The 13,967-nt window shown below is 38.6% G+C and overlaps 1 protein-coding gene across 7 annotated transcripts in view; it reads right to left on the reverse strand.

The window, feature by feature from the left end:
- Nucleotides 1-480: 480 nt before the first annotated feature.
- The window catches only part of LOC131228594 (DNA gyrase subunit B, chloroplastic/mitochondrial-like), a 58,724-nt gene continuing 45,237 nt past the window's right edge, over nucleotides 481-13,967 (reverse strand). For 2 of the 7 annotated variants that reach the window (XM_058224358.1, XM_058224357.1), the window contains exons 10-21: nucleotides 13,738-13,808; nucleotides 13,032-13,173; nucleotides 10,983-11,081; nucleotides 10,697-10,825; nucleotides 10,225-10,339; nucleotides 9,627-9,694; nucleotides 3,655-3,768; nucleotides 3,451-3,567; nucleotides 2,839-2,892; nucleotides 2,649-2,754; nucleotides 1,906-2,036; nucleotides 1,038-1,382 (exon numbers count right to left, since the gene is read on the reverse strand). In XM_058224358.1, the coding sequence (XP_058080341.1) occupies nucleotides 1,314-1,382; nucleotides 1,906-2,036; nucleotides 2,649-2,754; nucleotides 2,839-2,892; nucleotides 3,451-3,567; nucleotides 3,655-3,768; nucleotides 9,627-9,694; nucleotides 10,225-10,339; nucleotides 10,697-10,825; nucleotides 10,983-11,081; nucleotides 13,032-13,173; nucleotides 13,738-13,808 (1,215 nt within the window). In that variant the 3' untranslated portion in view covers nucleotides 1,038-1,313. Of the gene's footprint in view, nucleotides 633-1,037; nucleotides 1,383-1,905; nucleotides 2,037-2,648; nucleotides 2,755-2,838; nucleotides 2,893-3,450; nucleotides 3,568-3,654; nucleotides 3,769-9,626; nucleotides 9,695-9,812; nucleotides 9,833-10,224; nucleotides 10,340-10,696; nucleotides 10,826-10,982; nucleotides 11,082-13,031; nucleotides 13,174-13,737; nucleotides 13,809-13,967 lie in introns of those variants that run through there. The other 5 variants (XR_009163014.1, XR_009163011.1, XR_009163013.1 and 2 more) reach the window with 5 other exon arrangements.

Raw genomic sequence — 13,967 nt, forward strand, 5'->3', positions numbered from 1 at the left:
GATACATGCCAATATTTTCATTATTACATTCGTCTATTATATTTTCAATACACATCTTATTTTTTTGTACCTATGATTTTATTAATTATATATGTAATTATTTGTCATAAAGAACTTCAATTTTTCTAGATAAACAAGCTACAATATAGGACAACTACCCTTTTAATAGTCTTGTTGTGTTAGCTCGTAGTGTATTTGGGAGAGAAATCCGACGTATCTTGTCAGCTTGAGTCATCAGAAATGACTTGGACCAATGAAGCCCGACAGCACTGGAACGTCTTGTGCCTTCAACATAGAAAATCCACACACAATTATAATTTATAAGTAACTTATATATCGATCAAGTTCAGGTTGGGTTGGGCAACCTGAGCCCAGCCCAAGTTTTATCGGGTTGGTGTTTGAATAGCCCAAGCCCGAGACTGAACCCAATACATCCTGCCCAAGCCCAACCCAATGTCGGGTTGAACACCTGGGTATATGCATAGACATGGGGTCCACTTGGCATGGACGTGTGCTCCTTTGGCCCTATACCAGTGCTGATGTAAGAAGCTCTTCACTTTCCTTTCCATCTGGGACAGATTGGGAAAAGACTTCCTTTGTTGGAAGATCGGCATCAGCAACAGTTCGTCTTTCTACATCGTGTGCATGATTCAAGTAAAATTTAACTGTCCATCGACTAAATTTTTTTATTTTAGAAATATGAGATTATAAAAAAGGGGATCCTAAGGTTAATTAGAATATGATTTTTTATTTTTTATTTTGAAAAAAACACTTTAAATTCCACCGCGTTTCATAAAATTCCAGCAGAAGTGGTATCATAGTGGTCCTGTCCTACGATAATCATCAATTTCTAATTCTCCAACCCCGATGGTCTTTCCATTGTGCATTGTGTTGCACACAATATCATGAACTTCAATGATAGTTTGAACCAAATTAGATTGATTAATCCATAAATATCATGGAATTTTATGATATTTGGTGCAACCAAACACACCTTATGTAATCGAATGCCTACCTTATACCCTTCTAAACCCATGTTGAGGAACATTTTTTTTTTTTTTCCAAGTAACATTCATGCAACACCTTCTGTAACCACTCCAAAATCTGATCAACGAAGTGCTTTCGCACCTGCTGGAAAAAAATAGCGAGTGCCCCTTAAAATGACACTGAGCTGCCTCACTATGGAAAATGAATATGCATGCACTGAAAGAAACTTTTCTGGTAGATACAGAAATGCTGAAGGTTTTGATCAAGACCTGTGTTGAACTGCATGCATCAGGTAGAAGATTTTACAGTCGTTCACCAAATCATCCTCAAATATCCAGATGCTCCAGGTTGATCATGCTTGCAGAGTTCTGTATCAGTTCCTTCCGAACATCAACCTGAAAACAGATTTCATAACTAGAGTTAGATGGATAAAGAAATCAAAAAGGTTCACCAAGAAATCAAAAAGGTTCACCAACCTGAAAACAGATTTCATAACTAGAGTTAGATGGATAAAGAAATCAAAAAGGTTCACCAAGAAATCAAAAAGGTTCACCAACCTGAAAACAGATTTCATAACTAGAGTTACAAGGCCACGTGCAAATGAATCATCCGAGCCATTGATAACGTGGAACCCACCCCACAACGCAGATAACTTGCTAAGGAATCAGTCCCGCTCATCAAGCAGACCCCACATGCAGGTTGAATGTGGACTATTGGCAAATCTTTAAACCACAACTGTTTCCATACATGGGCAGCCCACCCGATGAGATGACTGGCCTTGATTTTTTAGATGGTTCTTCTACACGTTGCAGCCCACACGTGTGATCATTTGTTGAGATGGATGAGAGCCCTCATGAACAAGAGATTCAACAGCATGCAAGTGTTAACTGGAAGTTGAGAAAGATGAGTTAAGCTTACTCGGGCACCCATGAGAGAGGAGAACATGACATTTGCTTCTGCAGCATCTTCAACTACCAATTGTTTTAACGTCCTTTTCTCCGGATCCATTGTCGTCTCCCATAATTGCACAGGCATCATCTCTCCTAAGCCTTTCATTCAATCAATAGCAGCAAAAGTTTAGAAACAAAAACAGAGTACCGCAGTATATGACTGTCCATGCATGTTGAGTACAAACTTTTACTTGCAAACCCGCTATTAAAATTAAAAAGATAAAAAAAAAAAAAAAAACCATATATGCAATCCTAGCCACACAGACCCTTCATCTAGCTTGGATGAAGGGTCAGGCAAAAATCAGCCTGTTTTGCAACTCAGGTACACCCTGGTGATGATAGAGGGTGGGCATCCCCATGCACCTTGTTCCCTTTGCTGCAGTCCACCTGAATTTTGGATCCTACTGATTTTCAGGCATAGGGGTTTCATGAGGTGACACATCTGATGGACGGGTTGGATGCAGTGCACACATCTCGTGCGATGAGTTCTCACATAAGCGTGCACACATCCCTCCCTCCCTCCCTCCCTCCCTATATGTGCCGCGCACACTCACATGTTTATATGCGCATGTGTGCATATGTATGTGAATGTGTGTATGTTTATGCATGTCCTTTTTGCATGCATGACTTGTGCGACGAAAGGAACGGCAAGAGAATGAAATTGGAAATTTAGGCCTCATACACATACATCTAGCCATTTTTATCTTTTACCTTTGAACCGCTGGATACTGTAGGATGCATTCGCAGGAAAAGTGTTCAGGAGGAGTTTAAGGTCTGCATCATTGTAACAGTAGTGTGCTTGCTTACCACGCTCAACCTGAGCATTTCAGGAGAAAAAGGTAAGGGGAGCTTAAAAGGCTGGGATACTCTTCAAACCTGTTGATCTGATGAAAATATGAACCTTATAAAGAGGTGAAACACCAACATAGATGCATCCTTCTTCGAATAGTGCTTTCTGCAGTGGCAAAGAGAAAATAAGTCAGGTCATACTGAAAGAATCTGAATCATTAAAAAAACAAAAAAAAAACAAAAAAAAACAAATGCTATCTTAAACATTAGTTTATACTAATTGATTTTTCAGTTGCTTTGTTTATCCCACACGTATGTATAGCCCAGCCACTCGACATGCTGGTGCTCCAAACATGTGCTGAGCAGTCACTTCTTGTGAACATCAAATCTATCCATGGCAGGCCACACCATGTAGAACACCTCACCCAAAAATCAAGGAAGTTCAACCATTAGTTGGCACACAATGTACTGACTACAGGGAGTTCAGCATGTTTTTTTTTTTCTCAGTTGTCCACTTGATTCGTACAGAATGGCCTGCTAGACAGGGGGACCAGCCTGCTTTTTTGGGCCAGGGCATCTACATGTTTACCCACCTGATGGACAAGTTGGTCACTCACCACATATGTAGCACATATGCCAACATGTAGAGGACCAAAGCAACATATGCAAGTGGGATTAGCAAACTACTACTTTTGAGAAAATGACAAGAAGCTTCCATTTTTACCTGATATCTAAAGAAAAATGTCAACAGAAGAGTTCGAATGTGAGCCCCATCCACATCAGCATCAGTTAAAATGATGATCTTATGGTAGCGAAGGGCCTCCTTTTTAAAATCTTCTCCCTGTTATGAGGAAACAGTCAATGAACTAAACCAGAAGGGTGGAGGAAAATAAATAAATAAAAAGAGAAGGAAATAACATAGAATAACCTTCACTCCAAGTCCAAGAGCAAGAATAAGATTTTGGATTTCTTCATTTTTGTACATTGCAGCTTCATCCTTTCTTTCGATGTTCAGAATTTTACCCCTTAAGGGCAAAATAGCCTGCATGAGAACATTAGCAGATCAGATCCCTGGCACACTTCTAAAGGAATGGAAAAACACTATTGTTTCTTACTATTTTTATATTATAAGCTTAAGAAAAAGGAATACACAGAAGCCAGTTATCAAAGGCATAGAAGGCACAGATCCAAACAAATTCAAAAGGGAGTACAAGACGAGATGGTTGCAGGTAGTGATGCTGAATCAGCAAAATGAATTGCGGGCATTGACAAAAGATGAACCGGCTGCTTGTAGTAACAAAGCTATTTAATGAAGCGTGGATTTATCAAGTGTACATGTACTCTGCACCCGCACAAGCAATGATCTTTATTTATCTATTTGTGTGATATCAACATGCGACTCCACTCAAAATCTTACAAAGGATGATTTGCTCTACTGAAATTTCTGACGATTTCGCATTTTACTCGAAAGGATTTCAACCCTTTTTTCCACACTTCTCTATATCATCATTTTCATTTTGGAGCTTTGCTAAGTGCACGTGCGTGTGCGATAAAGCTCATGTACACACCATCCATGTGCCAGCATAGCACATACGTACGAGATCGAATTCATCCATCAGGTTGGTCCAACCTTTTACATGTTTTCGCAAAAATAAAATCTGATCCAATCAGCATGGGGGCCCCAATAAAGGAAACAGGCAGATGGATTAGAGAACTACAGCCAAGTTTTTCAGAGCCGTACATTTGTTTTGCAAACTGTGACCCACCTGACCAGTAGATCAACCTGATTCGTGGGCTAGGGCGTCAATACAGTGGTGCTGATCTGATGGATGGATTGGATCTTGGACCTAGCATGCCATGCTGGCACATATGTGACACGTACATGAGCTTTATTGCACATGCATGTAGGCTTAGCAAAACTATTCATTTTGTACCCTTTTTTCTTCTTCTTTTTTCATTTCTTCCTCTGTTTTCAGTTAGAACCCACTCCCACCCCCATCTTTTTGTTACTCCATCAGAGGCTATGGTCGATTAGAAAAGGAGCTATGTTAGGCTAGATGGAGGAGGAAAATTAATACCCCGTAAATCCAAGGTAGGGCTGCAACTTGGGTTTGGGTTAACCTGAACCCAACTGACCCAACCCGCGTTTGGGTAGGCTTAAGTCGGGTTGTCAAGGTCCTCGGTTTGGGTTTGGGTTGAGAAACGCCAACACAATTTGAATTCCAGTTGGGTTTGGATTTAGCAATTTCGGGTCAGGTTAGGTCGGGTTGGGAATACTCACATGTATTTGGGTCAAGTCAGGTTGGGTTGGTCGGTTCTAGAGCACTTTGGGTTGGATTCGGGTTGGGCACCTCAGGTTGGATTATGTTGGGGGTTGGGTCCTCTTGAGGTCGGGTTGGGCTCAGGAGGTTGACCCTTGACCCAACCCAACCCACTGAAGTCGCATCCCTAATCCAAGGGACTAACTTAGACCTGGATACAGTGAATGAATCCAATATGAGAGAGATAATGGGGTAAGAGTTATTGTGGATTGTTTTTGAGCCAACTAGAGACAGATCAGGGTGATTGTTAGTAATATGGAACGAGGACTTGCTCAATGGGGATGTCTAAATAAGGGACAGTTATTCATTGTCATTGTGGTTTGCAATGACGGATACTAGCTTCAGATGGATGCTTTCGATTATTTAAGGCCGATTCATAAGATCAGTATAATGGACTTGGAGATTGCAAACAAATGAAAGTTTGTGGTGAATTAGTGGCACGTTCATTGTAATATGGTTTCCAATGGAAAATTGTGGAGGTTCTAGGACTCCGTGTACATAGATTTCCATGGGTGGTCAGTAGGCTTGATTAGCGGACTTGCCTGTTGGTTGAATGATCAAGAAAGTATGGGGATGTGTCGTTGGAGAGTTTATGATATCAAGAGATTGGGAGAACCACTTTTGGGGTTGTTTCAATCCATACTCCTGCATTCCATTTTGGATCATAACCCTCTTCCATCTTAGAGGAAGATAAATTCGTGGGGCCCTCACCAGTTCAAGTTCAAAAACATGTTCGTAGCAAGGTGAACAAGTTCAAATGGCCAGTGGTTCGGCTGGTTTCAGATTCTCGTAAGCTCCAAAGCCTAAAAATAAAATAAAACAATGGCATAAGTAATGCTTCTGTCTCATGGAAGAGAAAAAATGAAGACCCTGAATGAAATTGCAATGCTCAATAGGGTGCAAGAATCGAGAGCATTGAGAACAAAGGGAGCTGCTAAAAAAATTCAACTTCAAAAGGGAGTTCGAGGAAGCATTAGGAGAAGAAATATTGTGGAGACAAAAATTGAATGCATCATGACCATGGTAGTCCATAATGGTGTCCGTACTGCCTCTAGTCCACCACCATTACTGTTATGATATGGGCTGTAATGGCCATTACAGCCTATACATATATATATATATATATATATATATATATATATAGAGAGAGAGAGAGAGAGAGAGAGAGAGAGAGAGAGAGAAACCGCTACGGGTCTTCTTCTTTTTTTTGGTAACGGCCGTTATGACCCTAACATGTAATGGTTGCCACCGTTACCGTTACGTAGCGGTCATTATAGCCCTTTGTGGCCGTTATAGCACACCTTGATCAAGAGTAAAGAGGGTGGTAAAAATATGGCCTTTCCGTATCAGCTAGAAGAAAATCATACTTTCAGTACGATCACATGGGAGGGGGAGGTGTACGAAGATCCCAAAGAAATCAAGAAAGTGGGGGTGGAATTCTATAAAGAGCTCTACTCCAAGGAAATGTAACATCGTCTGAAGGTTGTATCTTCAATTCCATTACCTCAACAAAAAAAAAAAAAAACCGATGAGATTGAAGAGAGATTTTGGGGACGAGGAAATCAAGAAGCTAGTGTTCGAAATGGGACGAGACAGGGCTCCAAGTTCACATGGTCTCTGCTTTCTTCGAAGAACACCCTATGAAAGTCATGAGAGAGTTTCATGCTAGTGTGATTCCTTGTAAAGGGGTGAATTTGGCATTCATTACTTGGGAATCCCAAGAGAGACAGTGGATGCAATTTGAAGGATTTCTAGCCAATAAATTTGGTGAGTAGCATTTATAAGATCATTGCTAAAATGTTGGTGAATGGCATTGGAGTTGTTTGCATGAGCTTGTATCTTCATTTTAAGGGGTGTTTTTTAAGGATCGGCATATTCTTAATGGGATTCTTGTTGGCAACAAATCTGTTCACTAACTTCACTTGAGAGAAAAGTCAAGAGATTCAGGGATCCTCTATAAAATTAACATGGAAAAAGCCTAAGATCATGTTAATTGGGGGTTTGTGGTTTGTACATTATATACTAGTTCCAATGGGTTTTACAGAAAGGTAGAGAAGGTGGATCCGATATTGTTTTATGACCACTTAATTTTCTATCATGATGAATGGAAGTCATTCAGGATCTTTCAACAGCTCTAGGGTTTTACAGATATCTACATCTGTTCTCTTTCACAATGGTGGCAGAAGGTCTTGTGTAATGTTTTGCCAGATGGAGGTTTCTAATCTACATTAAGGTTTTGTTGTAGGTAATATGCATATTCCATTTCGCACCTTCAATTTATGGATGACACTCTAGTACATTGTGAAGCTTCAGAAGTGCAAGTGATGAACCTTTAGGTCGATTCTAAGATGGTTTGAACAGATCTTGGCCTTAGAGTTAATCTTGGTAAAAGTGCTTAACTTGAATGGGAAATCAAATCAATTCTCAATACTCGGCTTACCTCCATCCTTTGGTGTAAGATCACCAAGTGGCCTGTCATGTATTATTGTCTCCTGCTTGGTACTTATCCCCACTATTCGGCCTTTTGGGATCCTACCATGGGCAAATTCAATAAAAGCTTGGTGTCATGGAAATCTAGCATATTTCCTGGGGGGGTGGATCACGCTTATTACATCCTCTTTGGCAAATTTCCCGATCTACTGTCTCTACCTTTTTAAAATCCTGAGTTCAGTTGCTAAACAATCAGAAATAATTAAGAGGAGCTTCTTATGGCAAGGTCAGGTGAAAGACGGCGGTATCATTTGGTTGAACGGAATAATGTTCAAAAATGAAAGTGAGGCCTGGGCAGAGGTAGGATCAAAGAGTGGAATTGAATCTCCTATCAAAGTGGTGGTGGTGTTTTAGTTGTGAAAAGGAGGCATTGTAGAAGACAATAATTCGAAGCAGATATAGCATCAAGGAAAGAAGTTGGGCATTGAGGGATGGGCACATGGATGATCAGTGGTATGGAAGAGCATTTTTAAGTTTAGAAGAGGAGTTAAATGAGATGGCGACCCTTCACGGAGGGATGAGGAATAGGGTAGTGAAGGGCAACGACTTTAGCTTCTAGGAGGATACATGGTTGGGAAATGATCCTTTGGCGCTTCCTTAGATTTATAGGGTGGGAAGCAGAAAGGAGGCATGGCCATGTGGGTTAAGGAATGTTAGGAGGTGAAGGGGGAAAGCTTGTCTGGAATAGGAGATTGTGTTGTTTATTAATTTCCAAGCAAGGGTTGAAGAACCTGGCAGTGATAGAAACCCGGGAGGAAAAAAGCATCTGAAAGTGATCTCATAAGGGAGATTTCTCTGCAAAGTCCCCACAATAGCCATATCCAACAAAAAAAACAGTTGCCCAAGGGGGGGAGTAGTTTACCCCATACAAGGTTCTTTAGCGTCTTTAAGGTATGTTGCATTCACCAAAAGATAGTCGGTGGTATATTTAAAGGTTGGCAATGGATCCTTCCAAGGGAAAGAGGGAATTTGTTGTGGCAAATGCTCCCTTATGCTATTATATAGACCATTTGAAAAAAAAAAAAAAAAAAAAAGGAACAGGCTGATATTTGATGATAAGGTTCTCGTGTTGCAAAGGGTTATGTTACTATTAAAGAAAAAAGGTTACATAATGGTAACAGTGGGAACTATTACACGTTACAGGGCTGTTACAGGGAGGGAGGGAAGGAGAGAGAGAGAGAGAGAGAGAGAGAGAGAGAGAGAGAGAGAGAGAGAGAGAGAGAGAGAGAGAGAGAGAGAGAGATACCATAACAGCCGTTAACATCCGCCATTACCGTTATTGAATACCTTGGTTGCGGCATCAAATTTCTACTCCAATTGGAAAACATACTGCTTTCCGTATGCCCTAGAAAAGGTGCACTCATTGAGAGAGCTTGTAGCCCCAACGGAAGTATGCAAGTTGAAGTATCAAATGCTTTTTGTCCCTAGTGAAAGGTTCTGCCGGGATGGGGGGATTATAATGATTAATAAGGCAATGCTACAAGGCTGTTATCTGGCCCAGCAGGGATTAGTGACATCCTAGAAGCTAAAGCATAGGGTCTCCCCAAAGGAATTCAAATCATCTCCAGTTCATTACAAAGCTAGTAATTGTGGAGGGTTCTTCTTTAGAGGTGCTGACTTGGAGCTGTGGATCTGGGTTTTATTTTTGATGTAATCAAGTTGCTTGTGGTTAGGCCAAACATTTCATTAATCAAGTAACTTGCAAGGTTAACTAGCAAATCTCAAAAACATGACATGCAGAAATGGCACAACCATAAGCTGCTTATGAAACAATGAAAACTAGAAGAATTGGGGTACTGCAAACCAAAAGGCAAAGTACCTAAAGTGAAAAGTTAGATGCAGGTGCATTCATAAAAATATGCAGCAGATCATATTAGGTTTTAAAATATACATCCAAAATGCTTCATCATTCATCACATTTAAACCGACTCTTACTGAGCATCATTTCGCTAATAAGCAACTGCCAGCTTTCATACAACTTTTTCTAATATCACCACAAACTCTTGGATTATGTAAGGCAGTGATTTCGCTTGATAACATCTATACAATCATTATGTGACTACCTATAAATATAAGCTTGATATTTCACCTGGAAACGCCTATCACGACCTTGCTTTGCACTACCACCGGCTGAATCACCTTCAACTATAAATATCTCTGCAAAATTTTGATGAGGTCTATGTGACACTGGCTATTCATAATAATAATGCCTCGAAACAATTCACCACACAAAAAGGAAGAAGACACCAAATTTACCTGATAAAGGTCACGTGTCTTATTCTTAAATAATTTAAGCTGGCAATCATAGTATTAGTTAGAATCATGGGTCTCATTTGATGCCATTAGTCAAATTATTTTACTAAAGCAAAGCCAAGGTCTAAAAATGGTTTCTTTCTTTTCTTTTCTTCTTTTTTTATCAATAAAAAAAATTGTCTCCTTCTATTACTTAAACGAAAATCCAGCTCACGGGGATTTAAGCTGTTGAGAACCTTCAACCCAAAGACTTCCCACACACCATGAATAATAATAACAACAATATCTGGGTTTGTGTGACTCTGCTCAGCTGGGGTCAAGCGGCTAATAATCAATAGAGGAGTAGCTATGATTACATCCAAAGAACCATTAAGTCAGAACTAACTTTGTTTTATGGAGCTCAAATCCCAAACAAGTGAGAAAGTAAAACATACCAGCTTCTTCAGGATTTGTGGCTGAGCAATCGGCCAGTTTGCCAGGGAGAGAAGATGATTTCAGGATACTTTTTGTTCTCACCAATTCCCTTGCCCTCTTGGCTGCCATAGCTGCCTAAAAAGAAAAAAAATCAAAATCAAATAAAACACAAACTTCATAAATAGCATTCAGCTGATAAATAAGCCTTCATTGGAGAGGACTTGGGCTGCTATTGTGATCTTATCAATGCATTGTTTTCTACTGGAAACCACTCAATGCATTTTAAGTGCATGACTTCTAGAGAAAATCTATACACAGGCTAATAGCTATTCCTGAAAAACTAGCATAAATTATCATAGTTGATAAAAGATATGGGAAAAAATAGCTTCTCTGAATAAGGCACAAGGGCATTTATCAGTTAAAAGCTGCCATACAAGAAAGACCACGAACTATGAGAAAATACAGTAAAATATAAACTTGAAACGAGAATACCTTTAGAGCATTGAGAGACTTGGAGAGAATTGAATCCAGTACATCAGGATGCAACTCTAAATACTCAGTAAGATGTTCTTGAAGGGATTGTTCAACCACTCTACGAACCTCTGGATTCCCCAACCTTGTCTTTCACATGATAAACAATTACAAAGTAAGACCAGGAACTAAAGATGTCTATATCGTATGATTTTGTTTCTGGTGTTATCCAGAAAAAAATAGGACAAAGTGTGCCAAAGACGTTGGCATAACCTGTTCATAAACATAATGATGAAAAAGCCCGCACCTTAGTTTGTCCTTCAAACTCTGGGCTTGGAACTTTGACTGAGATCACGCATGTTAAGCCCTCCCTTACATGCTCACCACTTAAACTAATATCCTTCTCCTGAAATGGAACTATTCAAGGATTCATGAATCTGGAAAATGAATACTAACAGAATTATGTCCAATGGTTATTAGTATCAATCAAAGCTCTTGCCCAATTCTTGTTTGTTTTCACCAAAATTTGTGTTGGTACTTAGCTACTGGGTTTTTTAATCTGGTATTCCAGCTTCCTGATCAATGAGAACTACATCAGACATCCATTCCGGAGCAAGAGGACAACAACTTTTTCTACATCTACACCAATTATTTTATTTTTATTATTTTTATGATATATCTACATCTCTAGGTACATCTTTGTATGTACAGACAAATGTGTATACACACATACATGTGTATGCATGTGTTTTAAATAACAAATAGCATGTAGTGTAGCATTCACCCCTCTAAAGCATAAGGCTTAAGCTACATAGTGTGTAGCATAAGCTACACGCTACTTCTAGATTTTTAATCAAGGCTTCACCAAATATCATGAAATTCTATGATATTTTGCACAAATTAGTCTGATTAATAATGAAATTCAATAAATTTTAATGACATATGATGCAACCAAAGGTAGCCAAAATTGTTAAGAAAAATAGGCAAAGATTGAGTATAAAGGAAAAGAAATAGCAAACTAATTGATTTAGTACTATCCGTGTTTTAAATAGCTACGTTGTGCAGCATGTAGCTTACGCTATGTAGCAGAGCTTAGCCTTTACGCTACATAGCTCGTGAAAATAGCTCAAGTCGTACATTGCCTATGCTACATGATTAATTTGGATACAATATATGCTACATAGACTACACTACACACTACATAGCTCAGATGACAAGTTATTTTTCACTACGACATTAAAATCAATTAATGTTTTCAAAGATTTGTTAATTTTTTCTATTCTTAATAAAAATTAGTTAATCTTTTCAATGTTTTTAGTAAAATAATATAAGTAACAGTATTAAATCAGTTTTGTTGCTTATTCTTTACCTTTATACTTAATCAATGCCCTTTCCTATTACTTTAGGTTGTGTCTGGTTGAACCAAATATCATGAAATCTTGTTAAATTTCATTATTAATCAATTTACTTTGGTGCAAAATATCATGAAATTGGTGCAACCCAATGCAACCTTGATAAAAAGTCTAGAAGTAGCGTGTAGCATAGCTTACGCCTCACACTTCAGAGGGGTGAACACTACGCTACACGTTATTTGCTATTTAAAACACTGAGTACTATTACTCATATTATTTTACTGAAATCATTGAAAAGATTAACTATTTTTTTATTAAAAATGAAAAATGTAACAAATAATTGAAAACATTAATTGATTTAATATTTTAGTGAAAAAATACATTGTAGTGTAAGCTACTTAGCGTGTACCATAGGCTATGCAGCATGTAGCAAATGCAAAATTAGCATGTAGCATAGGCTACACGTGACTTAAGCTAGTTTCATGAGCTACATAGCATTAGGCTACACGTGACTTAAGCTGGTATGTACACATGTACCATGGTTTGAAAACCCAAAACTTGGTTCAGAAGTCCACGGGAACAAGTGAACTTGAAGACTCGAACAAAAACTAGAGTAAAATAAAAACTCAAAAATTAATCCTTGTTTTAGAATATAACAATGTAAAATAAAATGCATAAATTAATAAAAATTGAAATGCCCTTTCATCAAATTCAGGTGTTTATTCTAGAATCTCTATCTTCCAATTGCATGTTGGTTTAAGGCCAATCAATCCGCAGTTGCCAGCCTGCAACCTAATAATCCTTATTTTCTGTGTTAGTTAAGTACAAGGGACCTTTTCCTTAAGATTCAGATGTTTGCACCACTCAATCAGAAGCATGCTAAAAAGAAAGGACATCTAATTAGCAAAGTAGTTCCCATACTTGGGAACTGGAAATCCAACAGAAGAAAATCAAATTTTATACGGCAACTATCAAGCATGTAACAATAAGATTGAAGGATGCACCTTGATTATCTTGGACTTCTTGCCAAGGTTATTGAGAGTTCTTGTTAATGAAGCTTTCATGCCATCTATATGGGTACCGCCATCAACTGTACGAATGCTGTTAGCATATCCGAGCATCGTGTCTGTATAGGCATCTGCACACCTTATAAAGATGACAACCAAGACAGCTAAGATTATATACCTTGTCAATGAAATTTTATCAAAAGGCAGCACTGCAGCAGGCGTTCTAACAAATATCAGTTCGCCACGAGAAACTTGTTTCATGAAATGAAAGTCTCTAATGCATCCGCATGATTATTTCCATCATCATGGATATTTAATTTTGACCTCAATATCAGTTATGAGAGTGCATCAGGCAACTGATAAATAAGACAAAATCCAATTCAACAAAGTGTTTACCAAAGAATTTTGACTATAACAATATGAATCGGATGAGAAGGAAATGAAGATAAAATGTACTTTAGACTATGGGGTCAATAATATGCATGGAATTCTCCACTCAAGTTCCATGGACTTGCTTTTTTTAAAGAACTCATTTTCCATTAGGCCCTCTACTGGAACTTGAGTTCTAAGTGAACACTTCCATGGAATCCTCTGGGTACCCAATCGCTGGAATGCTCGAGTTTCCACGGATTTCAAGATCTCAAGTGAAGAGTTCCATATAGCCAATCAACCCCTATGAATAAGCATGAGGATAGATACTTACCATTGAAGAGCGATATCAATTGTGACTCCATCCATTTCTTTATTGAAAGCTAGAACATCATGAAGAGGTTTCTACCAAAAAAATGCCCATCTTGATTAGATACAGGTAATACAAAATCATATTTATATTTGATAGAAAATTCAGTTTAAGGGTCACTGGTATCAAAAAAATAGAGTCTCTTACATGTAAAGCATACTAACAAAATTTTTAACACAAATGTCATCATCAAC

This window comes from Magnolia sinica, chromosome 16 (assembly GCF_029962835.1).
Source record: "Magnolia sinica isolate HGM2019 chromosome 16, MsV1, whole genome shotgun sequence".
NCBI classification, from domain to species: Eukaryota; Viridiplantae; Streptophyta; class Magnoliopsida; order Magnoliales; family Magnoliaceae; genus Magnolia; species Magnolia sinica.